General features: G+C 47.4%; 1 protein-coding gene across 4 annotated transcripts in view; it reads right to left on the bottom strand.

Moving 5' to 3' along the window:
• Positions 1 to 408: 408 nt before the first annotated feature.
• GGA2 (golgi associated, gamma adaptin ear containing, ARF binding protein 2) overlaps positions 409 to 26,656 on the bottom strand; it is a 59,564-nt gene continuing 33,316 nt past the window's right edge. For all 4 annotated transcript variants that reach the window (XM_021931824.2, XM_003916673.4, XM_009196155.4 and 1 more), the window contains 12 exons: positions 23,922 to 24,025; positions 22,162 to 22,242; positions 21,464 to 21,601; positions 18,371 to 18,452; positions 15,760 to 15,885; positions 14,863 to 14,985; positions 14,218 to 14,246; positions 13,702 to 13,835; positions 10,007 to 10,164; positions 6,305 to 6,474; positions 5,191 to 5,301; positions 409 to 3,777 (listed from right to left, as the gene is read on the bottom strand). In XM_021931824.2, the coding sequence (XP_021787516.1) occupies positions 3,667 to 3,777; positions 5,191 to 5,301; positions 6,305 to 6,474; positions 10,007 to 10,164; positions 13,702 to 13,835; positions 14,218 to 14,246; positions 14,863 to 14,985; positions 15,760 to 15,885; positions 18,371 to 18,452; positions 21,464 to 21,601; positions 22,162 to 22,242; positions 23,922 to 24,025 (1,367 nt within the window). In that variant the 3' untranslated portion in view covers positions 409 to 3,666. The remainder of the gene's footprint in view (positions 3,778 to 5,190; positions 5,302 to 6,304; positions 6,475 to 10,006; positions 10,165 to 13,701; positions 13,836 to 14,217; positions 14,247 to 14,862; positions 14,986 to 15,759; positions 15,886 to 18,370; positions 18,453 to 21,463; positions 21,602 to 22,161; positions 22,243 to 23,921; positions 24,026 to 26,656) is intronic.

Raw genomic sequence — 26,656 nt, 5'->3', positions numbered from 1 at the left:
GTACAATCGTGTCACTGCACTCCAGCCTGGGCAATAGAGCAAAGCTCTGTCTCAAGAAAACAAACCAACCCACTTTCACACTCTTGACGCTGGGTAAGCATCTTCTATAATGGGTATATTTAAAGGATTTGGGATTAATATTGTAGTAGGCAAGCACTATTTGTATTCTAGAATATTGCCTTTGCTTTCTACCTTTAACATTTGCTGTCTTAATTTACACTATTTGTACTAGGTAATATTCGCTTTTCTTTTGGTTGTCATTCTGTTTTCAACACTATTTTCATGACCTATTTGTGTTCAGAGCGGCTCACAGATAAGGAAACATTTTGCCCAGGTCGTGGAAGATAACAGGGAGAGTAATTAACTGCAGCATATGTAGGCAAAAGGTTATGACAAAACATGGCATTATCAGGGCTTGAAAGGACTTTTATTGCGGCTGAGGTGAAGCAGGCCCTGGTCTTGGCAGATGATACCAGAAGGGCACTGAGTGTCAGCGTGCAACTTGAATTTGATCCCATAAAGTTAGGCATCAGGAAGCCATTCAGAATTTTTCACCCGGTCAGATGCTCAGATTTGCTAGAGAACTCTGGTAGTGGCAAGAACCAGAGCTGGTACTCAGAATTGGGACAGAGGCATTGTCTCCCCCATCCCCCTCCGCCAAAAAAGCCCAAACCAGAGCAGTGGCAATGTAAGTGCAGGGAGGACATGATGTGGGATTGTTTAGAAAACAGGCCACTTGACATACAACTACTCCGCAGATACAGATGAAGCAGGAATCAGGGACCCAATAAGTCTCAGGTGCTTTCAAGTAACGGCATGTAGGTGGAAAGGGGCAGGACTCTGTGTTCCATTCTAAGTAACTGAGATAGAAGCCAACAGTGGAACTTCCAGATACAGATATCCACTGACAGACTGAAATATGATCTGGGGACGGCAAGGAGGTGGCAGCTTGAGAGAGGTCTACAATCCATCTAATGGTTTAGAGTCGCCTGACTACCAGGCCTCTGTGTGGATAGGAAAGTCCTGAGGATTGGACTCTGAAAAACCACCACACTTACAAGACAGAGGAAAAAGAGCAGTCACGGAGGTAGGTCACGAAATAGGGGTCAACAGGACCCCTGAAGAGTTCAGGATACTGGAAAGCACTGGCCATGAGTGCCAGATCTCCAGCACACACATCATGAATTTGCTTCTCCCCAGAGGAAGAGAAGCTCCTTCAGGGTGGTGCCCTGGCTCAGGGTAGCTGGTCAACTAGTTTTTTAAAAAACAGAGACGAGGTGTCACTATGTAGCCCAGGCTGGACTTGAAATCCTGGGCTGAAGTGGTCATCCCACTCAGCCTCCCAAAATGCTGGGATTATAGGTGTGAGCCACTACTTGTTGAGTGAATGAAGAGGTAGGAGCTGGGCTGTGAGTGGCCACTGGACTTGCTGATTAGAAGGGAGTGATAACATAAACCACAGCCACTTTCAGGACAGCAGCCTGCCTTCTCTCCTCCCACACCTATCCTGTCCAACACCTAAGCATAGTAAGTACCACTGGGAGTCTGTCTCCTCAAAAGCAAGAATGTTCAGGTACACACGTGTGAGTTCACCTCTGAACAATAGGGGAGAAAGTCTGTCTTTATGTGTAAGTCTCATTCACCCATTTTGACCAAAACCCTTCAGAGGGAGATGCTGTCATTATGATGGGTATCTCTTCAAGCCTATGCAACAGCAACAGAGCATATAAAAACTACACAGAGGCCGGGTGTGGTGGCTCACGCCTGTAATCCCAGCACTCTGGGAGGCTGAGGTGGGCGCATCACCTGAGGTCAGGAGTTTGAGAACAGCCTGGCCAACGTGGTGAAACCCCATCTCTACTAAAAATACAAAAATTAGCTGGGCGTGGTGGCTCACGCCTGTAGTCCCAGCTACTTGGGAGGCTGAGGCACGAGAATCGCTTAAACCTGGTAGGCAGAGATTGCAGTGAGCTGAGATCGTACCACTGTTCTCCAGCCTGGGTGACAGAGTGGCCTCAAAAAACAGGAAAAAAAAAAAAAAAAAGGCACACAGAACACAAGCAAGTACTTTTAGATTAAAATTTGTCTTATGTGAATTACGGCAAATGAAATCACCTCACTGTTTATCTGTTTTATGAGTTTTTACATTTGCTTAAAATTAGCATACTTCATCTTTTACAGTTCCCACCTCCACCAATTAGTGTTGGCAGATTTCCACTACATGTAGAAGCCAAAAGATCAGACTTTAAAAATATCAGATATTGTGATTAAGAGCTCCAAACAAGCCTTGCAGTTTCGGAGGTAGAAACCCACCCAGCCAGTTCAGCTGCTTGGACTTCAAAGCCCTCCACCTGGCCATCTCAGCCAGGCTCAGGTTCCTTCTCTCACCCATCAGGCCAAGCAGGACTTGTCAAAAATACACATTCAAGTTCCTAGCACACAGTAGGTGCTCACTAAGTGGGAAGTGATTATAAACTTGAATTTTTCCTTCAACAAATATCCACCTCTCCTGTCCAGCTTGCCTCAGATCTTCAGGTTCTCTTCACTGAGGCAGTTAAGTTTCTACATCCTTCAGGAAGTTTCCTTTACTTCTCGACAGAAGACAGTTCCCTTTAGGCCTATCATCTCTAAATGCAACTGGCTTTCCATTTTCCACTTACTCAACACTCCACAAAGTTACATTTGCTACATGGTATTTATTTAATGACTGTATATTTAGTCACCACCTCATTCACTGCTAAGCTCTCTTCATGTCTATCTGTACCACAGTTCCCCATCTTAGACTGTGACGTCAGCTGGCAAGGGCTGGCTGTTGGCCGATTCACCATGACTGACATGGTGTGTCACAAAGAGCTCCGAGTAAATGCCGTGAAGGAAGAGGATGAGGATGGAGATGAGGATCCTGAGAAGGGCCCAGACTGGCTGCCCAACCCATGGACCTGAGGCCTGAATAAGGCCTGGGAGCTGCTTTCCCCTCTGCCCAGGAGGCCTGTCCAGGGGCGATTCTAAGGCACAGTGGTGAAGGACATGATTGGTCCCCCAAGTGTGGTCCTCAGGTCTCATGGCAGCCACTCGCCTGGGAACAGTGCAACAAGCATTCCATTTAGAAGATCTTCCAGAACACACACAAGAAGCATTGTCTAATGAAAATGGAGACAAGGTCTTTCTTGGAAGAGAGTGCCCAAGAAGATACTCTCTGCCCCAAGACTAACCAGGTCCCTTTTAAGGTCCCTGAGAACAGCAGCCTGGGAGCAACCAAGACTTTCAAAGGCTGACAAGGCACAGAGTGGATGAATGGAACAAACAATACATGAAAAAAACACTTTGGCTGATAAAACCTCCAACCTGGGGCACGGACAGTGTCGCTCGCTGACATGCAGAAACATGACTGTAGCAGAGATGATGATGATGAGAAATGCATCACATTTCCCACACTGCCGATATCCCAAGCCCTGCGCTACCACCCTCTCCCCAAACACACAGACACACAGACACAGACACACACACACACACACAGCATCTGCAGAATAAGTCAGAGGTTGACACCCAGAGCCTGACGTCAGGATAGGACTCTTGGCACTCTGCACTGAAACACCATTAGTCCCGACTTGACAGCAAAAGTAACGCCAGCCTAAGCTTGAAATGAAGGGTCCGTCTTGTGAAAAGTTAGGCTGCACCCAAGACAGCCGGGTCTGGAAAGTCTTTCACTTCTCCTACTTCGCTGAAAGGCTGTCCACCTTGGTTGAATGTCAGCTTGTACCGTAAGCGGATAGGTTCCTGGGATAGAAGAGACAGAAGATGTTAAATCAGTGGAGAGCAACCCAGGAACAGGGTGACCATGTTAAGTCAAGTGAGTGCTTCAAACAATTCTGACACAAAATACCTAGGATACTCTCTTTGGGACTACAAACAAGGGGAAATAGGCACATATCCTGGGAACCCTTCGATACTTCTGCAGTCCTGAAATCCTGAGATGGGCTGCAATTCAGAGACCAGCTTAGGAAGACAGGCCTTGCCCTTTCAGAGGATTCCAGAGGATTAGGGAGAGTTCATGTGTCCCTCCCTTGGTCCCCAGCTATGACAATCCATCTGATCTTCCTTCAATGAGCCCCAAAGACAGACTCCAGTGAGGGATATTCCACATATACCCCTACCACCCAACCAAACCAGAGACTGACTTTCTTTCTTCTTTCTCTTTCCTTTTTCTTTTTTTTTCTCTCTCTCCTTTTCTGTTCTTTTCTCTCTCTCTCTCCTATTCATCTATCTATCTATCTATCTATCTATCTATCTATCTATCTATCTATCTATCTATCTGATGGAGTCTCACTCTGTCGCCAGGCTGGAGGCTAAATGGCGTTATCTCGCTCACTACATTCATTCATCTATCTATCTATCTATCTATCTATCTATCTATCTATCTATCTATCTATCTATCTAATCTATCTATCTTATCTATCTATCTATCTATCTATCTAATCTATCTAATCTATCTATCTATCTGATGGAGTCTCACTCTGTCGCCAGGCTGGAGTACAATGGCGTGATCTCAGCTCACTGCAACCTCTGCCTCCTGGGTTCAAGCAATTCTCCTGCCTCAGCCTCCCGAGTAGCTGAGACTACAGGCAGGCGACACCATGCCCAGCTAATTTTTGTATTTTCAGTAGAGATGGGCTTTCACCATGTTGGCCAGGATGGTCTCGATCTCTTGACCCTCATGATCCATCTGCCTCAGCCTCCCAAAGTGCTGGGATTACAGGCATGAGCCACTGCACCCGGCCAACTTTATTATTTTTTTTTTTTGAGATGGAGTCTTGCTCTGTTGCCCAGGAGTGCAGTAGCACGATCTTGGCTCACTGCAACGTCCACCTCCTGGGTTCAAGCGACTCTCCTGGCTCAGCCTCCTGAGTAGCTAGGACTAAAGGCGCGTGCCATCACACCCAGCTAATTTCTGTATTTTTAGTAGAGATGGGGTTTCACCATGTTGGCCAGGCTGGTTTCAAACTCCTGACCTCAGGGTGTCCACCTGCCTCAGCCTCCCAAAGTGCTAGGGTTACTTGGGTGAACCACTGCGCCCGGCAAACCAGAGACTTTAGAGCAAGGCCTCAATGTGCCTCTCTCTACCCACAAAGTTACCTCCTCTTACAGTTCAGGGGCCCCCATCTCCCTGCTACCACAGACACTAGAACATACTTTGTGTGGATTGTCAAGCAGCAGCATCTGAGATATCACAGCTGGAGGCATCAAAGGACTGAATGCAGGAAGCTTGGAGCTGGATGCTGGCTGCAGCTTCACTCTCATTGACTATGGGGGAAGAAAACCAACATGTAACTCATTCCTAACCACAGCTTCCAGGATGAAGATCAGGTGAGGGGGAGCTGGACCTCCCCAACACCCCTCCAAGAGGAAATGGCCCTCTTAGACATGGTACCCCGAGGCACCTATGGGAGCCCAAGCAGACAGACTCCCACTAATTGTTAAAAGGATCTAAGAGGCCTTTCCTTCCACATACAGAATGGATCTGGAGTTGTGTGGTCAATAACTGGCATCTGAGAAGCAGCATCAACAGCCAGGGCACATTTTAGGTTGAATTCTAACTGCTTCTCACTAGCTCTGTGACCTTGAGTAAAATATTTAATTTCTGAGCCTTGGGTTAACTTATACAACAGGTAGTAGCAGAACATTCCCTACAGGACTACCATGAGAAGTAGAGACTGCATGTCATATTTTTGTCTGTCTTGAATCTTTTCCTTTCAGGACGGGCCCCTTCCCCTGTGACTGTGGGGTGCCTGTTAAGCAGTAGGGCCCTACTTCCTTTGAAAAGGGCTGGATATGTTATCTCACATTGGCCAAGTGCCTCATATCCCAGGACACAAGTTCCTGGTCCAAGGTATGGAAGTAACACCAACAAGGCCAATCAGAGCCCTTTCCTGGGTAATCAGTATACATGCTTCATGCCTGGTGAGAGTTTCTGAGATAAAGAGGGTTAAGGACCATGCAACCCTGGAGCTGTGGGTAGCCACTTTCCTGCTTTGTGGAGAAACTGTCAGAATGGAGACAAAGAAAAGCAGAGTCAAGAGATACAGACAGACTCTAGAGGCATCGTTTAAGAACCTATCTGGATCCACTCATATCTGACGCCAGATATTCAGGAATCCCCAGTCAGGTAAGCCATTACATTGCCACTTTATCTTCAGTTAGTTTGAGTGAAGATTCTTTCCTTGACACTCGACAGATAAGTCCCAGCAAAGAACTTGGCACTCAAAAACGACAGCCATTACTGAGAAATACACAACAGATGACTCACCTTTGGCACAGCCACTTGAAACATGATATCCCAGACAGGCTGGGGAGCCGTGCTCATCATGGTCAAGAGCAGCACCTGTACCTCTGGGTGCCCAGGGGCTCCCGTCTGGGAGAAGTGGAGCAGAATTCTGAATCCGTTCCGGTCATACACGATGAGAGGTGGCAGGCTGCCTGGTAGAGAGGGCACAAGCAGAAGGGTTAACACCACTACAAAACCCCCCAGACAGCCAGGCTGGAAAGAGATATACATGTTATCCCCAGATGCTACTGCTTCTCCATGCAGAACATGTCCAGGACTGAATTTCTCTGCACTACAATAATCCAAGTCCCCATGACTCCAGTTGGACTCCTATGACCCTCCAAACTGACCTCTCCCCACCATTCAACCATCAGACACAGCACCAGTTATTAAAAAATCACATTTTTTGGCCGGGCGTGGTGGCTCAAGCCTGTAATCCCAGCACTCTGGGAGGCCGAGACAGGTGGATCACGAGGTCAGGAGATCGAGACCATCCTGGCTAACACGGTGAAACCCCATCTCTACTAAAAAATGCAAAAACAGTAGCTGGGCGAGGCAGCGGGCACCTGTAGTCCCAGCTACTTGGGAGGCTGAGGCAGGATAATGGCATAAATCCAGGAGGCAGAGCTTGCAGTGAGCTGAGATCCGGCCACTGCACTCCAGCCTGGGCGACAGAGCGAGACTCCATCAAAAAAAAAAAAAAAAAAAAAAAAAATCACATTTTTGAGGAAGATATGATCATGATTAAAATCATGCATGAACACTATAGAAAACAGAAAATTATTAGCCAGGCGTGGGGGCTCATGCCTGTAATCCCAGCACTTTGGGAGGCCGAGGAGGGTGGATCACTTGAGGCTAAGAGTTCGTGACCAGCCTGGACAACATGGCAAAACCCCATCTCTACTAAAAATACAAAAATTAGCTGGGCATGGTGGTGCACGCCTGTAATTCCAGCCATCTGAGAGGCTGAGGCACGAAAATCACTTGAACTCGGGAGGCGGAGGTTGCAGTGAGCCGAGATTGCACCACTGCACTCTAGCCTGGGTGACAGAGCGAGACTGTCTCACAAACGAAAAAACAAACAAAAAAACCACATACACACACACAATCATAAAAAAATAAAATAAATGCTCTTTTTTATGAGATGGACTTTCACTTTTGTTGCCCAGGCTGGAGTGCAACGGCATGATCTTGGCTCACCACAACCTCCGCCTCCCGGGTTCAAATGATTCTCCTACTTCAGCCTCCAGAGTAGCTAGGAATGCGCCACCATGCCCAGCTAGTTTTTGTGTTTTTAGTAGAGATAGGGTTTCTCCATGTTGGTCAGGCTGGGGGAGGTCAGGCTTCAAACTCCCAACCTCAGGTAATCCGCCCACCTCGGCCTCCCAAAGTGCTGGGATTACAGGCATGAGCCACCGCGCCCAGCCAATGCACTCTTAATTCTACCCAGAAATAAGCACTTATTTCCTTCTAGTCTCTTTTGTGTGACTACAAACACACGCACATGCTCACACACACACACACACACCACCTTATATTTAATTGTACAAAACCGTAGATACCAAATCACCTCAAATTAATAAGTTTAATAGCATTCCAATGGAAATTCTAAAGATACTTTTAATTTAGCTCAGGAGTGACTCTAATGTTTATTTGAGGGGGAAAAACTATGTAAGACTAACCAATAAATTTAATAAGGGGGGCAGGGCTATAGCAAATACTCAGATAAAATTACAATTCAAGTAAAGTGGCATAAAACAGAATATGCAGAACAGATCTAAATGAGACTGTAACATAACATATCCTTCAAAAATCAGGGCTGGCTCAATGAATGGCACTCAGACTGCTTAATCAGCTGGGAAAACGCTTTAATATCAAAATATACATTACTAAAATATAGCTTAGATCTGGGTATGGTGTCTCATGCCTGTAATCACAGCTACTCAGGTGGCTGAGATGAGAAAATTGCTTGAGGTCAGGAGTTCAAGACCAGCCTGGGCAATATAGTGAGATCTGCCTCCCATCCCCAAAAAGACAATAAAAATTTGCTGGGTATGGTGGTGCATGCCTGTCATGCTAGCTACCTGGGAGTCTGAGGCAGGAGGATTGCTTGAGCCCAAGAGGAATTTGAGGCTGCAGTGAGCTATGAATATGCCACTGCACTCCTGCCTAGGCAATGGAGCGAGGCCCCATCTCTAAAAATACAAAAAAAAATTAAAAAAAATTAAAACAGCCGGGCATGGTGGCTCACACCTGTAATCCCAGCACTTTGGGAGGCCGAGGTGGGCGGATCGTGAGGTCAGGAGATCGAGACCATCCTGGCTAACACGGTGAAACCCCATCTCTACTAAAAATACAAAAAAATTAGCTGGGCATGGTGGCAGGCGCCTGTAGTCCCAGCTACTCAGGAGGCTAAGGCAGGAGAATGGCGTGAACCCAGGAGGCAGAGCTTCCAGTGAGCTGAGGTCGTGCCACTGCACTCCAGCCTGGGCGACAGAGTGAGACTCCATCTCAAAAAAAAAAATTAAAACACAGTTTAACAATGAAACTACCAAAGATTTAAGAGACTGAAAACATCAGTGGGGTATGGTGGCAAGAGTATGGGCTGTAGTACAATTATTGAATTCAGAAAATTAACACTGAACATGTATTATTTCTTAAATCAAAAATCAATAAAGAAATGTGCAAAGAGCTCCCACTGTTTACCAACTCTGTTTATTTACAAATTTGTCTGCCTGGCTTTCAGGGCTCTCTGCAATCTAACCTCATCACAAAGAGCCATAGGAGGGCTCTGTGCTAAAGAGCCCAGGCCCTGGAACAGATGACCTGAGTTGTGTCCTGCTGTGCATACTAGTGCAGAGACCGTAGGCACCTTGATTAGCTGAGCCTTCCATTTCCTTCCCTTTGTAACATAGGTAATATCCACTTTTCTGCTTTAATGAGGATCCCTAGAGAAGGATTATCACTAGACAAATTCTTCCACTCATTTGAATTCTACCTCTTGCCAGTCATTTCAGGCCACATTAAACATTCCCTTCTTGAATCCCAAATCAATGAACATTATGTGCCTAAAGGCTTGCCCATATCCTTGACAGTGTCAATACTAAGGAAGGTTAAGAAAATTAGCTAAAAGACAAAGAAGCAAACTTTTTTTTTTTTTGGGAGACGGAGTCTCACTTTGTCACTCAGGCTAGAGTGTGGTGGCATGATCTTGGCTCACTGCAACCTCCACCTCCTGGGTTCAAGCAATTCTCCTGCCTCAGCCTCCCAAGTAGGACTACAGGCATGCACCACCACGCCCAGCTAATGTTTGTATTTTCTGTAGAGACAGGGCTTCATTATGTTGGCCAGGCTGGTCTCAAACTCCTGGCCTCAAGTGACCACCTGCCTTAGCCTCCCCATTTTTTTCTTCCCCCCACCAAATAGAGACAAGGCTATCTTGCCCAGGCGGGTCTCAAACTCCTGGCCTCAAGTGATCCTCCCACCTCAGCCTCCCAAAGTGCTGGGATTACAGGCATGAGTCACCATACCTGGCCACAACCTCTTACTTTTTGCCCTCATGCAAAATCTCTCCCATTCATCAACCAAATTTAAGGGCTACCTCTACCAAACTGGAGTGGAAAAAGCTGGGAGTCTAATAGATTCCCAAGAAAAAAAAAAGGTGGGGAGTAAAATTGTACTTACTGGGCTTAACAGACTCCAAAGGGACAAACACTTGAGCCAGAGGTGTATTCTGTGAAGATGGGGAAGGAGCCAACGGGCCAGCCTCCCAGGACCAACCTGGAGAGGACTTAGTACCTGGGGGCACTTCCTTGGGGACACTTTTCTGCAAAACATAATTCCTACAAAGAAATAAAAAATATCAAAGACTAGCAACAATTGTAGCGATTTCCTGGAATTTGGGTTAGGCTTATTACAGAACAAGGGAAAAAAATCACACACACACACACACAGAGTTAGATGTTATATGCCTTTTTTTTTTTTTCTTTTTTTTTTTGATGATACAGTGTCTTGCTCTGTTGCCCAGGCTGGAGTGTAGTGGAACTGCCTCGGCTCACGGCAACCTCTGCCTCCCAGGCTCAAGCGATTCTCCTGCCTCAGCCTCCTGAGTAACTGGGATTACAAGGCACCTGCCACCACGCCCGGCTAATTTTTGTATTTTTATTAGAGACAGGGTTTCACCACATTGGCCGTGCTGGTCTTGAATCTTGATCTCAGGTGATTCGCCCACCTCGGCCTCCCAAAGTACTGGGATTACAGGTGTGAGCTAATATACCAGATGTTACATGACTTTTGTCAAGTAATCAAACTCATACCTCAGCTTCCTCATCTGTTAAGTGGAAAAAACAAAAGTAATTTACCTTGTAGGGCTGTTACAAGATTCAAACGAGACAATGTGTGAAAAGCACTTAGAGGCTGGGCGCGGTGGCTCATGCCTGTAATCCCAGCACTCTGGGAGGCTGAGGCAGGTGGGTCATTTGAGGTCAGGAGTTCAAGACCAGCCTGGCCGACATGGTGAAACCCAGTTTCTACTAAAAGTACAAAAATTAAAAAAAAAAAAAATTAAAAATTAGCCAGGTGGTGGTGGCGCGTGCTTGTGGTGAGCTGAGATCATACCACTGCACTCCAGCCTGGGCAACAGAGCGAGACTCTGTCTCAGGAAAAAAAGAAAAAGAAAGAAAGAAAAGCACTTAAAATGTCCACACATAATAAGAACCCAATAACCTAGAGCCTTTGTTATGAGGGCTGTTCATGCTGTACCTGTCAGGCAGTCCCTGACAGTAAGTAGCTCAGGCAGGTTGTTTTCCAGGTGTGATCACAGAGGGACGTAAGCCAGGCAGATGATACACAAATTACACCAGCTACTATCCACTCCATGATTTTGTCCATTTGGGACACAAACTGAAAACATTTTAGAAAACTAAAGTCCCGCAAGAAGAAATAACCCACCCTGCCCAAGTGGCTGAAAAAAAGAAGACTGCAAGAAATGACCTCTGGGCGGCAAATGGGAATGAACTCCCAGGACATCCCACTTCTGCCAGAGCCAGGCAGTTTCTATGAGGAACATAGGCACTTTCAGGCTGTTTGGGTGAAGGTAAGCTGCACTTTTCCAGAGACAAAGGGACAGGATCTATGAAAATGTTGTTACGTTCACACCTTAGAGAACCTCTCCCTTCAGGGATCTGTACTATAAGGCACTCCCCTAAGCATCTCCAAACTGGAAATTATGTAAATGTGCATAAAAGGGAAATGATCAAATACATCCATGCAATGAATTATAATGTAGCTATTAAGAAGACTGAGGCATATTTATAGAAACTGATATGAAATGCATCACAGATAATGATATGAAAAGGTCATGCTGGAGTGCAGTTTGTAAATTAAAATCCTGTTTGTGGCCGGGCGCGGGGGCTAAAGCCTATAATCCCAGCACTTTGGGAGGCCGAGATGGGCGGATCACGAGGTCAGGAGATCGAGACCATTCTGGCTAACACGGTGAAACCCCGTCTCTACTAAAAAATACAAAAAATTAGCCAGGCGTGGTGGCGGGCGCCTGTAGTCCCAGCTACTCAGGAGGCTGAGGCAGGAGAATGGCTGGAACCCGGGAGGTGGAGCTTGCAGTGAGCTGAGATCCGGCCACTGCACTCCAGCCTGGGCGACAGAGCAAGACTCCGTCTCAAAAAAAAAAAAAAAAAAAAAAAAATCCTGTTTGTGTAACAAGCCACAAGAACGCACCACTACTTGTACAGAAAAAAAGCAAAGAAGGAACATTCAACCTTGTTTTTAGGGAGTGGTACTTTGCACTTTGTTGTATATTTCTCTATGGATCAAATTTTACTTAACTTCAATTACATGGTTATTAGAAGGGAAAACAAAAACAAATAGCAAAAACCTCATGTTCTATTATTCCTAGTCCTTAAATAAACCCCCTTTCAGATGTCTTGGCCAAAGCAGGTATTTTCCAACGACTTAGGAAAGGAAGTAAAATGAGAAAAGGGAAGCAGCATATTAAACTTTTGTTGAGACAGGGTCTCACTCTGCTGTCCAGGCTGGAATGCAGTGGCATGGTAATGGCTCACTGCAGCCTCGACTTTCCGGGCTCAAGTCATCCTCCCACCTCAGCCTCCTGAGAAGCTGGGACTACAGGCATGAGCTACTACGCCTGGCTAATTTTTGTGTTTTTTGTAGAGATGGGGTTTTGCCATATATCCCAGGCTAGTCTTGAACTCCAGGGCTCAAGCGATCCACCTGCCTTGGCCTCCCAAAGAGCTGGGATTACAGGTATGATATGGTTTGGCTGTGTCCCCACCTAAATCTCATCTTGAATTATAGCACCCACAATTCCCACATGTCGTGGCAGGAACCCTGTAGGAGAGAACTGAATCATGGGTGCAGTTTCCCCACACTGTTCTCATGGTAGTGAGTCTCATGAGATCTGACGGTTTTATAAGGGGAAACCCTTTTTCATTTGGCTCTCATTCTCTCTTGTCTGCTGCCACATAAGACATGCCTTTTGGCTGAGTGCAGTGGCTCACGCCTGTAATCCCAGCACTTTGGGAGGCAGAGGCAGGCAGATTATGAGGTCAGGAGATCAAGACCATCCTGGCTAACATGGTGAAACCCCATCTTTACTAAAAAAACACAAAAAATTAACCAGGTGTGGTGGCATACGCCTTAATCCCAGCTACTCAGGAGGCTGAGGCAAGAGAATTGCTTGAACTCAGGAGGCAGAGGTGGCAGTGAGCTGAGATTGCACCACTGCACTCCACCTAGGGTGACAGAGCAAGACTCTGTCTCAAAAAAAAAAAAAAAGAAAGAAAACATGCCTTTTGCCTTCCGCCATGATTGGGAGGCCTCCTCAGCCACGTGAAACTATGAGTCCATTAAACCTCTTTTTGTTTTTAAATTACACAGTCTCGGGTATGTCTTTATCAGCAGTGTGAAAACGAACTCATACAAGGCATGAGCCACTGCACCTGGCCTAAACTTTCAATAGAAAGATGATTCTCGGCCAGGCAGACGGATCACCTGAGGTCAGGAGTTTGAGATCAGCCTGGCCAACATGGTGAAATCCCATCTCTACTAAAACTTAAAAAAAAATTAGCTGGGCATGGTGGCATGTGCCTGTAATCCCAGTTACTCGGGAGGCTGAGGCAGGAGAATCGCTTGAACTCAGGAGGTAAAGGTTGTAATGAGCCCAGATTGTGCCACTGCACTCTAGCCTGGGCAATAGAGCGAGACCTGTCTCAAAAAAAAAAGAAAGATGTTTCTCCAGGGCGAGAGGCTGTCTTAGAGCACCATTCTTTGGCCCTTGTCCCATGAGAAGGAACTGCACTCAGGAGCCACACTCTCCCACTCCCCTTGCCCAGAAGACTCACAGAGGGCCTGGAGCTGGCTGTGGTGAGAGGAGGTCCAACAAATTCCTGTCTGCAGAAGGGTTCTGAATGCCACCGCCTGGCAGTGTGCTGGAGGAGGGATTCCTCTTTTCCTCACAGCAATTCTGACCAGCAACCTGTCAAATCAGGAATGGCTAAAGTAAGACCAGGGTATGAGTGACCATCAGCCACAGTAAAACCAAGGCACAGCTCTCCTGAACCCACCAAAGCTGCTGTGGCCCAGGCTGGTGACATCTCTTGGGGCAAGAGGGGAAAGAAAGGGCAAGATCACACTCAGCTCCTGGGCAGACCTCCAGGAAGCAGGAGTCTGGTGTAACCTGTCTCCCCTGGGGTACCAGCCAGATAGTATGGGTGAGGAAGAGGCTTTGGACCTCCAAGGCCATGATTCCACCGGGACAGTGTAGGAGCACCTCTCCACTCGCCAGGCAGTGCTGCCTCACAAGGGCAGGTCTGAGACCCTCCCCTTCTCCCTCTGGGCCCTGGGAAGAGCATCCTCACCGTGCCTGTAACAGGAGCATCACTGATTCCTGTAAGAAAGGAGTGGAGTGAGATGCATAACATTAACTCCACCTGCTTCAAGATGGTGATTAATGCCACACCCACCCTTTCTAGGACATCCAGAAAGTCTAGACAAATAAGCAACTTACTGAAGGTCATGCGACTCATCCATGGCCAATCTGTGACTGATATGCAAGGGGGACCCGCTCAACTGCCCAGAACACCTGATTCCCTCGGCAGCAGGTATGTGCTCCCTGAGGGAACCAGCTCACTCCCCTACTCACAACCACCTTGATTCCCTCAGCAGCAGGTATGTGCTTCCTGAGGGGACCAGCTCACTCTCCTCACAACCATCCTGACTCCTTCAGCAGCAGACACGTGTTCCCCGAGGGTCCAGCTCACTCCCCTACTCACACTCATCCTGACTCGCTCAGTAGCAGACACGTGCTTCCTGAGGGGACCAACTCACTCCCCTACTCACTCCCTCAGCAGCAGGTACGTGCCCCCAGAGGGAACCAGCTCATTCTTCCTATTCACAACCATCTCGACCCCCTCAGCAGCAGGCATGTGCTCCGCGAAGGGAACCAGCTTGCTTCCCTACTGGCACCCATCCTATGCCTGCTCCCCACAAGGACCTGCCCTCACCCAAGGCTGCCAGGTCTTGATGAAGCAAAGATGGCGCCACAGTCCCCGCCTGCGCAGGTCCATTGTCCACCTCCAAGTCAATCAGGGGGCAGGTCTTCATGCAGCCTGTTGGATTCTGAAAGACTAGAAAGCCCAGGGTTAGGAAGAGAAATCAGTTGGACATGAGAGCAAAGTCTCCACATAAATCCAATCAGCTTCCCTCAGGCCACCTCCTAATCAAATGGTAATGCCCTTCCTGCCCTTCCAAGAACCTTCCACTCAGGTGAGTGTCCTGACACACAAGCTGAGCTGGCATCCAGGACAATAGGGAGCCAAGGTCTGCCTTCCTACCCCAGGGATCACAGGCCATCATGCAAAGGTCCCATCACCCTGGAGGAGAGCAGATTCGGCCTTCTCCAGCTCAGGCCATTCCGAGGCTTCTGACCACAGCTGATCAAAATCACTTGCAGTGCTTGAAAGACGCAGACCTCCAGGCCCAGCTCCAAGCAGTCTTGATTTAGAAGGTAGAAGCCAGGGACCTAAGCAGTGGCAGTTCAACCAGTGCTCCAGGTGATTCTGATACAGCTGACCTGGCACTAGGAACCACTGAGGAAGACCATTTCTTTTGTCTCTAGCTCCCATATGCAAGCATTTATGAGAATTCAAACCCAGGCACAGCTTAGCCATCTGCTTCCGTGTGTAGTCAAAGCTGGGGTCCAGCCCGGCAACCAGCTCATGACGATTCCTGTGGCTGGGCATGGCAACATGAAACCCGCTTTCACAGGAAGGGGAACAAAGGGCGAGTTCTCTCATTTCTATTCCTTAACCCAGACTATGTTTAGGACCCATTTTTTTTTTTTTTCCTGGGAATTGCAGGTTGCCCTGAGGCAGAAGGCAAGGAGAGGCTTTCAAACATACCTCTGGAGACAGGGATGTCTCCCACTGAGCTGGTCACTCTGTTTCCAAAGGTGACCCGGCCCTCCATCACCTGTTTGTACAGCAGAACTCCTTGGGTGAGGAGGTCATTTGCCTGGAGAATTTCCGCTGAAGAATGAGGGAAGAATCAGAACCCCCTGGTTTGGTGACCAACAATCTCAATCCTTTCTAAGCGTTTCCATAAAACAGCCTTCATATGGCTCGACTATGTTCAGTTTATCCACACCTCCAGCCCCCAGATTGTGTCATCGGACCCTATCAGGCCTAGTCAGTTAACCCGAGTCCTAACATGTTAATAGTTCTCAATGCAGAAGGAAGCAAATCTGTTTACCTTCTACACCTGTACTGTCCAGAGTACTGGCCAGCAGTAAGCACTCAAATTAAGGCCCTTTAAATAACAAACTTTTAACTTTAACTCGGAACCTGTTGGCTGGGCGCAGTGGCTCAGGCCTGCAATCCCAGCACTTTGGGAGGCTGAGGTGGGCGGATCACCTGAGGTCAGGAGTTCAAGACCATCCTGGCCAACATGGTGAAACCCAGTTTCTACTAAAAATACAAAAAGTTAGCCGGGTGTGGTGGCGGGTGCCTGTAATCCCAACTATTCGGGAGGCTGAGGTGGGAGAATTGCTTGAACCCAGGAGAGGGAGGTTGCAGCGAGCTGGGATCATGTCATTGCACTCCAGCCGGGGCAACAAGAGCGAAACTCTATTTCAAGAAAAAAAGAAATATCAGAAACAGAAACATTAACAGCATCATGGGGGATGCGACGAGCAGAACTGAGACTGAGAATACTCTCAATTCAGAGGGCCTATTTTCATGCAAGGAGAAAAGGCTGTGCGTGGTGATTCATGCCTGTAATCCCAGCACTTTGGGAAGCCAAGGCGGGCAAATCACTTGAGCCCAGGAGTTTGAGACCAGCCTGGCCAACATGGCAAAACTCCATCTCTACGAAAAGTACAAAAATTAGCCAGGTATGGTGGTGCGCAACTGTAGTTCCAGCTACTCGGGAGGCTGAGGCATGAGAACTGCTTGAACCCAGGAGATAGAGGCTGTAGAGGCTGCAGTGAACTGAGATCACGCCATTGGACTCCAGCCTGAGCAACAGAGTGAGACTGTCTCAAAAAAACGAAAAAGGATTGCAGAGGGCATGCACATGCTATCCACTAAGAGAGACTAAAGAAATATAAACCAATTATACAGTATGGCTTTTCTTTTGCGTCTGATTTAGAACAATTTTTTTTTAAGTTAGCAAGAGATGATTAAGGAGAAATTTTATCAGGGAAATCTGAACACTGACTGAATCTTTGATTATTTTGAAATGTCCAGAGGCTGGGGATTGTGGCTTACGCCTGTAAGACCAGCACTTTGGGAGGCCATGGCAGGCAGATCACTAGAGGCCAGCAGTTTGAAACCAGCCTGGCCAAATTGGTGAAACGTCATCTCTACAAAAATACAAAAATTAGCCAGGTATGATGGTGGTTGCCTGTAATCCCAGCTACTTGGGAGGCTGAGGCAGGTGAATGGCTTGAACCCGGGAGGTGGAGGTTGCAGTGAACCAAGATTACATCACTGCACTCCAGCCTGGACGATAGAATGAGACTCCATCTCAAAAAAAAATTAAAAGAAAAAGGAATGTCTAGAATTTGCTTCAAAACAGACTAGGGAATGGGTGGGTACAAAAAGAGGTACAGATGAAACAAGATTTGAAAAATCAGCTATGAGCTGGTAATTATTAAAGATGAGTGAAGAATACATAGGATTTATTTTACTATTCCCGTCTCTCATGTTTTGAGATTTTCCATAATAAAGAGTTAAATTTTTGGCCGGGCGCGGTGGCTCAAGCCTGTAATCCCAGCACTTTGGGAGGCCGAGACGGGCGGATCACGAGTTCAGGAGATCGAGACCATCCTGGCTAACACGGTGAAACCCCGTCTCTACTAAAATACAAAAAAAATTAGCCGGGCGAGGTGGAGGGCGCCTGTAGTCCCAGCTACTCAGGAGGCTGAGGCAGGAGAATGGCGTGAACCCGGGAGGCGGGGCTTGCAGTGAGCTGAGATCCGGCCACTGCACTCCAGCCTGGGCAACAGAGCCAGACTCCGTCTCAAAAAAAAAAAAAAAAAAAAAAAAAAGAGTTAAATTTTTTTTTAGTAACTGTGGACAATTTTTCACGTCCCTACGGATGTCCCTTCCATTTCCAATCAGCCAGGCTCTCTTAGGTGACCTACCTGGCCCCTGAAGGTACAAAAGCTGGTGATCCCTTTGAGACACCACCCACAGCTGTTTCTCTGGCCCCTGAGATTGATCAGCTTTTCCTGAAGCCTCCAGAGGGATCTTTCTTCTACCTCTCACAGCCCAATCTCCATGGTCAATTTCCACCCCTTTTCAGGCTTTAGACCTGCTGCTGATTTCTTACTGAAGCCTGGATCCTGCTGGAAGTCAGTTCTGAGGCAACTCAAGCCACACCCTACCTAAGCACAAGCTCCACGGAACATCAAGTCCACTCTGTCTTGTTCCTGGCACAGCAGCGTGACAGGAGGGACCGAATCTGTCTTGCACCCGTGCTGCTAGCTACACCCAAAGAAAGAAAACTTACCGAGTGCATCATCGTCATCAGTGGTGTCACTCGCCAGCCGGAACAGCGTGGGCCGCAGCTTTTCACACCTCTCATACACGACCTGAAAGAGCACAACGTGGTTCATGACACATGCCCAGGCACCCCACAACGCCCCCCTTCAGGGCCCCAGGAACCTCTGATCAGGCAGGTGGCAGTGTCTGGGGCTTCAGGAGGCCTCCTGTTGGTCCTGACTTCGAGAGTGCAGGTTTGAAGTAACATGGCAGAGTTTCAGAAAACGATTACAGGCTACAAGTGTATGATTTTTGAAAATAAAAGAATCTGACTGGGCAGGGTGGCTCAGTAGACCCAGCACTTTGGGGGACTGAGGTGGGCAGATCACCTGAGGTCAGGAGTTCAAGACCAGCCTGGCCAACATGGTGAAACCCTGTCTCTACTAAAAATACAAAAGTTAGTGGGTGCCTGTAATCCCAGCTACTCAGGAGGCTTTCTCTTAGGAATTTGGAAAGACAGTAGTTCATTTCTGCTAATCTTATGAAGTGGAAGGAGTTATGTGGGGGCTGGCTCTCCTGTGCAGAGAAACATTAAAAAAAAAAAAAAAAAAACTGGAATGCAGAGGGAGATGGCTGAAACAGACCTGCAGAAGGAGGTGGAGAACAGAGCTCCAAGGGAGACCAAGAGCATGGCAGCCTCAAACCTGCCACAGAAAGGCTGTGGTTTCTTTTTGATTGTTTGTTTGTTTTTGAGATGGAGTTTCGCTGTTGTTGCCCAGGCTGGAGTGCAATGGTGTGATCTCGGCTCACCACAACCTCTGCCTCCCAGGTTCAAATGATTCCCCTGCCTCAGCCTCCCGAGTAGCTGGGATTACAGGCATACGCCACTATGCTCAGCTGATATTGTATTTTTAGTAGAGATGGGGTTTCTCCATGTTGGTCAGGCTGGTCTCGAACTCCTGAACTCAGGTGATACACCTGCCTCGGCTTCTGAAAGTGCTGAGATTACAGGCGTGAGCCACTGCGCCCAGCTGGACTGTAGTTTCTTAGATGTGACAACAAAAGCACCAGCAAGACATTTAAAAAAAAAAGAAAAAAAAAAAAAAGAAGGCCAGGCATGGTGGCTCATGCCTGTAATCCCAGCACTTTGGGAGGCCAAGGCAGGTGGATCACCTGAGGTCAGGGTTCGAGACCAGCCTGGCCAACATGGTGAAACCCTGTCTGTACTGGTCAGGCACGGTGGCTCACACCTGTAATCCCAGCACTTTGGGAGACTGAGGTAGGCGGATCACCTGAGGTCAGGAGTTTGAGACCAGCCTAACCAACATAGAGAAACCCTGTCTTTACTAAAAAAAAAAAAAAAAAAAATACAAAATTAGCCAGGTGTGCTGGCACATTCCTGTAATCCTAGCACTTGGGAGGCTGAGGCAGGAGAATCGCTTGAACCCAGGAGGAGGAGGTTGTGGGGAGCTGAGATCACGCAATTGCACTCCAGCCTGGGCGATAGAGCGAGACTTTGTCTCAAAAAACAAAACAAAACAAAACTTTCCCGCTTCAAAAGATGCTATCAAAACAGTGAAAAAGATGGGAGAAAACTGTCTGATAAGGAACTTGTATCCAGAATACATAAAAAAACGCTTGTAACTCAAAAAGACACTCCAAAAGATGGGCAACGGATTTGCAGACATGTCTTCTAAGATGTACAAGCTGCCAATAAGCATAGAAAATAAACGAGCCGTTAAGAAACAGAAAGTTGCAATGAGACAGCACTTCACACCCTCCAGGAGGGCTCCGATCAAAAAGATAACAACAAATGTTGGCAGGATGCAGAGAACTGGAACCAATACATTGCTGCTGGGAATGTAAAATGGCACAGCCACTTTGGAAAACAGTTTGGCAGTTTCTCAAAATGTTAAATATGGAGTTACCCCAAGATCCAGCAATTCCATTTCTAGGTATATACCCAAGAGAATTTAAAACCTATGTTCACATAAAAACTTAGACAAAGTTCAAAGTCATTAATCGTAATGAATAATTCAAAGGCATCATTCATAATAGCCAAAAAGTAGGAACAAACCACATGTCCATCAGCTGATAAATGGAGAAACAAAATGTGGCATAGCCAAACAATGGAACACTATTCGGGCATGAACAGAAATGGAGCAGTGACACAAGTTACCAGATGGATGCACCTGCAAGCATTAGGCTACGTAAAGGAAGCCAGACACGAAAGCCTACGTATTGTGTAACCGCACTTGGACAAAGGATCCAAATAGGCAAATCCAGAGAGACAGAAAGTGGATTAGTGGTTGCCAAGGACTGGGGAAAGGGGAGTTTGGGAAAGGGGGAATGACTGTTAATGGGTACAAGGATTCTTTTAGGGGTGATTAACATATTCTATAACTAGGTAGATATGATGTTTGCTTTTATGGTATGTTAATTTTTATCTCAATAAAGATGCTATATAAAAATTAAGATCTCAAGATGTGGAGGAGCTAGAACTTGCATATGCTGCTGTTAGGATTGTAAAATGGTGCAATTACCCTGGAAGAGAGCTTAGCCACTTTGTTTCCTAACAAGTTAAATATATACTTAGCATATGACCTAGTAATTCCAGACATTTACCCACAAGAAATGAAAATAGATGTTCACACAAAATCCCGTGTACACAACTGTTTATAGCAGCGTGATTCATAATCACCCAAAGATGGAAACAACGCAAGGCCCATCAATAGTTACACGCTGTGGTACATCCAGGTGATGGGATAGTACCTGGCAGTAAGAAGAAACAAGCTACTGCTACACACAGCAACGGGATGGATCTAGAGTGAGATCGAGAAGCCAGGCAAAAATAGAGGGTTATGTACTGCATCATTCCATTTATACAAGAGTCTGGGAGTTGTCAGCAAATCAGAACAGAAAGCAAATCAGTAGCTGCCCGGGGATTGCAGAGTAGGGGAGACAGGAAAGGAGAACAAAGCAGCACAAGGACATCTGGGGAGGTGTCAGATATGTTTACCATCTTGACTCTCAGATGGCTTCATGGGTGCATACAGGTGAAAGCACTGCAAACTCACTTTAGTAAACACGTGCAGCCCCCTGTGTTACACCTGAAGATTACCTGCAGGGCCTCCTGGTCGGGCAGGGCCTGCCCTGGCCTGCGGTACATGCTCAGCATCTCCTGCAGTACCTTCACATGGCTTCGCACTTCCTCCACCGCACTGACCCTCTTGGACACCTTCTCCGATTTTTCTTGTTCCTTTTGGGAAAAAGAAGAGGATGGGAGTGAAGGAGCAGAAACTCTGGCTGAAGCCTGAACAAGGGATGGGAAAGAGTCACTATTGAGAGAGCTCACTCAGGGGAGTCACCAGGATGTTAAGTGCATGGGAGAGCTCACACAGTGGATGAAAAAATACTCAAAAGCCCAGAATTCCTGGGGAGGAAACTGCAGTTTGGGGAATGGTGACCGTGACCTCTGCCTCTGTGCCACCAGCCTCAAGCCCTTTGAAAAGCAGTTTTCTAAACCTGGACTTTGTCCATACCAATACCTGTTGCTGGGACCGAAGCTGGTGTCTAGGAAATGCTTTGAGCAGCATGGATGAAAGCAGCTGAGAAGTACGGCAGCAGCGGGGTTTCTGCTTCCAATCACCACCTTGCTGCCCTCGAGGGAGCCTATGGCTGTTCCCCAGAGTTCAGGGCTAGGAGCCACTCTTTCTCCCAGGCAACCATTCCTCTACCCCTCAAGCATAGGCTCATGCGCACTGTCCTTCAGCCTCTGTCAAATGCTGCTTCTACTGAACCAACTGGAAGAATGCCCACCTCCTTGACCAAATTCTTGATTAACCGGTTTGCAGCCTGAAGGTCCTCAGGGTGGTTGCTCTTTAGAAGCCTTGTCAGAAGCTGGAGAGAGTGAACAGGAAGAGTAGGTGAGACCACAACTCCCTCAGGACCAGAGTAGAAGCAGCGGCTACAGAAGAGTTAACACTAACAACAGCGCACACATTTTACATGCACTGTCTCACCAAATGGTCCCAAGGACACTATGATGCAGGCACTCTGACTATCCTAATACACCACTGGTTTTTTTTTTTTTTTTTTTTGAGACCGGGCCTTGCTCTGTTGTCAGGCTGGAGTGCAGTGGCGTGATCTTGGCTCACTGCAACCTCTGCCTCCCAGGTTGACACCATTCTCCTGCCTCAGCCTTCCAAGTAGCTGGGACTACAGGCACGTGCCACCATGCCCAGCTAATTTTTGTGTTTTTAGTAGAGACGGGGTTTCACCATGTTGGCCAGGGTGGTCTCAATCTCTTGACCTCGTGATCCACCTGCCTCGGCCTTCCAAAGTGCTGGGATTACAGGCATGAGACGCTGTGCCCAGCCCGCCACTGGTTTTCAGTAGGATAGGGGGACGTGGGGGATTACTTCTCCCAGGGGATGTCTGGCCAAGTCTGGAGAAATTTGGTTGTCACAACTAGAGAGGGGGTGCTACTGGTAGCTCGTGGGTAGAGTCGGGAATGCTGTGAACATCCTACACTGCACAGGACAGTCCCCAGCGACAGGGAATTCTCTGGCCCAAAAGGGTGCTAGGTCTGCAGTTGCCCTGGACCATGTGCTTTACGATACAACAGACCCTGGTGATCTTGTTCATCCCTTCATTTCCAATGCCCAGCAGGATGCCTGGCACAGAGAAGTCACTCAATCTTCATGGAACGGATGGCAGGAAAAGTGGGGAAAATGAGGGCTACTAACACAGGATTCTTTCTCAGAAGTCACACCATACCTCCTTCCTAGCTCCTCCCACCCTCTGCAAACCCAAGGCACCAAGCAGGAGGAAAGCCAGGGAGAAAGGCGGCCCGGAGCCTAGACTAGTCTTGCTCATTCTAACAACAGAGACCTGATGGCCACAGAGTATCTAGGCCCAAGGAGTGGGTACAGGGAGGGGGTGCCGTTGGCAGGCACACCATACCACACAGAAAAGAGTACATAGCGTGTAGCCTTCCGACACTCCATGAACTAGACCTGTGACTGACCAAGAACAGTCATGACCGAAAACACTGCCAGCACTAGGCCAAAGGGTTCCCCACTCACAGGCATCATAGAGTTATCTCTGGGTCTTGGCCACCTTACTCTTCTTGTCCCTCTAGATACTGATGTCCAAGGAACAATGATTTGGGGAGTTCATAGTGGATGAAAAATGGATAGGGCCAGGCTCACTGGCACTGAGAAAGAGCTGAACCAACACACAGCAGCAAGTCCTTCCACCTTCCCCACCCCAATACCACACCCATAGACGACATGACCCATCACCCACACTTCCCATGAGCTAGCCTTCTGCACCTTCTTTCCCCAAGGAAGGCTGTGCAGAAAAGGGAGAGGGCACAAAGAGCCCAGCACCTTTTTAGTCGGCTTATCCGTAAAGAATGCACCCAAATCTTCTGCTACCTCACTCCTAAGGGCCTGTCTGGACAGGAGAATCCACGTAACCTGCCCCCCTTCACAATCTGATTCAAGCATCAAAGGGCATTTACAGTCCCTAAGGGAAAAGGTCTGATCAGACACCATGTAGGTCTGGTTCCTTACCTTGGACTTTTCTTCATCAGCATCGAAGATGGAGCTCTTGGGCCAGGGAGATGGTGGGGGTAAGATTTTATCCACTGGTAGTTTAGGGTCTTGTTTTATAATTCCTAAAAATGCAATTTACAAAGTTAAGACACCAATATGGTACCCAGAAACTTCAGTCAGAATCCAGTATAAAGTCTAGAAACCCCTGGTTCCTGATACCATGCTAGGAAAGCACTGTCAACAGCCTTCAAAGACAACACCCAGTCTATGAATGAAGTTTTACATCATCTCTTAGGAGAATCCAAGGGACCACCATGGTGCCCGGGACATCAGAGCCAACTATGTCAGAGAAGAGCCAGTCCTGAAGGCCTGCAGTCTGTGGGCCCTATGCTATAAAAACATGAATCAGTTTATCCAGCTACATAACCTCCCAGGGATCAAAAGTGTCTGGAGGGTCCCTGATGAAGCTCCTGAAAATGCTGAGTGCATGTGACAGGGAACAACAGTCCATCTGAACCCGGGTTCCTTTTTTTAAGAGCCCAATATAAAAAGGAATTCAGATTCCCATCTTCCAAACAGGACACACAAGGGTGGGAACTATCACCTGTGACAACAACAAAACACTGGAAAGTGCGCAAATTCACAACATTTTTGTTGTTTTTGAGACAGATTCTTGCTCTGTCTCCCAGGCTAGAGTGCAGTGGTATGATCACAGCTTGCTGCAGCCTCAAACTCCTGGGCTCAAGCAGTCCTCCCACCTTGGCCTTCCAAGTAGCTGGGACTACAGGTGGGTACCACCACACCCAGCTAATTTTTAAAAATTTTTTTTGTAGAGATGGGGTCTCGCTATGTTGCCCACGCTGGTCTGAAACTCCTGGCCTCAAGAGATTCCTCACCTCAAACTACTAAAGTGCTGGGATCATAGGCGTGAGCCACCATGCCCAGCCTACAACTTCCTTGAATCCATCAGAGAGCTCAGATCACAGGGCAACCACCAAGTAACTTGAAATCTAAGGAAAAAAACAACCTCCAAGGATTGACAAAAGGCAATACCAATAGTAACAACTAAGCTAGAATTATTTTAAAATTGTTTACAGGCCAGTGTGAGCTGCCAAGAGAATACAGAATTTCTGGAGGCTGCAACAGAAAGAAAATAAGCTCTTCTCCAGAGGCTCACAAAAATAGCGGGAAGGCCTGAAGGCAGGATTACAGGGAGAAGAGGAACAAACGCTGCAGCCTTAGAACACTGGTGGAACCCACAGCAGCTAGAGAAGAAATAGGGGAGAAAAAACAAAAACAAACCCTAGTACCCTAGGAGGAGGAGCAGGAATTATGTCCTGGGCCCAGATCTACACTGGGGTGAGGCAGGATCACAAACAGATCCTACCAAGACCCAGGATGCAGTGACTGCCTAAGAACCAGGGTGAACCAGAACAAAGACTGGCCCTGCCCACCACCCTATCCCTCTGACAAGGGACAGCTGTCTACTGCTACAAGTGGCAAGAACAACGAGAAAGGCTCTCTGAGGTGCAGAGGAAAGTGAAGACCTATAGCTGAGAGAACAGATCCTGAAAAAACTAACAAACTAGCCCCCAACCTAAATACAGGCTAACACCAGAGGAATCTGAAGTCTGATGTAACTACAGCAACAACAAATCTCACACCCAGTTCAAATCCTGCCTACCAAAAGGAAAGCTCTACCCAATTCCAGGGATTAAAAACTCCTTACCTCACTGATGGATATGCCAATTACCCTGATTTGATCACTACACATTGTATGCATGAACCAAAATATCACATTGTCTCCAATAAATGTGTATAAGTATGTGTCAATTAAAAATAAATCCACGGCTGGGCACAGTGGCTCACGCCTGTAATCCGAGCACTTTGGGAGGCTGAGGCAGGCGGATCATTTGAGGTCGGGAGTTCAAGACCAGCCTGAGCAACATGGTAAAACCCCATCTCTACTAAAAATACAAAAATTAGCCAGGCATGGTGGCGGGTGCCTATAATCTCAGCTACTTGAGAAGCTGAGGCATGAGAATCGCTTGAACCCAGGAGGCAGAGGTCGCAGTGAATGGAGATCATTCCACTGCACTCCAGCCTGGGCGACAGAGTAAGACTCTGTCTCAAAAAAAAAAGGACTGAAAGATCTGTCTGCACATTGTTACTTTTATCACAATAGCATTTTTCACACTCTGGCTCATAGGTAGCATTTATCTGTACTTCACAGTAAGGTTCCACTATTTCAGGAAAAGGGGTTAAAGAGGGACATGGCGGCTCATGCCTGGGAGGCTGAGGTGGGAGGATCATTTGAGCCCAGGAGTTTGAGACCAGTGTGGGCAACATTGCAAGACCTTGTCTCTACAAAAAATAAAAATATTTGGTGTTAAGTAAGAGAGCAAGTGAGACAGAGACAGAGATAGAGAGAGACAGAGGGAGAGTGAGTGAGTGTGTGTGTGTGTGTGTGTGTGTGTGTGTTGGGGTGTGGGTGGGAGAATAATAAGTGAATAAATCAGCTGGGTATGGTGGCACACGTCTGTAGTCCCAGCTACTTGGGAGGCTGAGGCAGGAGAATGGCTGGAGTCCAGGAGGTCGAGGCTGCAGTGAGCCATGACTCCACCACTGTGCTCCAGCCTAGGTGATGGGGCAGCACCTTGTCTCAAAAAAAAAAAAAAAAAAAAAAAAGAAAAGGTTAGTTTTTAAGCAACCAAGAATTTTAAAAGATAAATAAGTGCTTTAGTGATATACGT

The sequence above is a fragment of the Papio anubis genome, chromosome 18, assembly GCF_008728515.1.
Source record: "Papio anubis isolate 15944 chromosome 18, Panubis1.0, whole genome shotgun sequence".
Taxonomy (NCBI): Eukaryota; Metazoa; Chordata; class Mammalia; order Primates; family Cercopithecidae; genus Papio; species Papio anubis.
The sequence above is the reverse complement of the archived record's forward strand: the minus strand, read 5'-3'. Positions and strand labels throughout refer to the sequence as shown.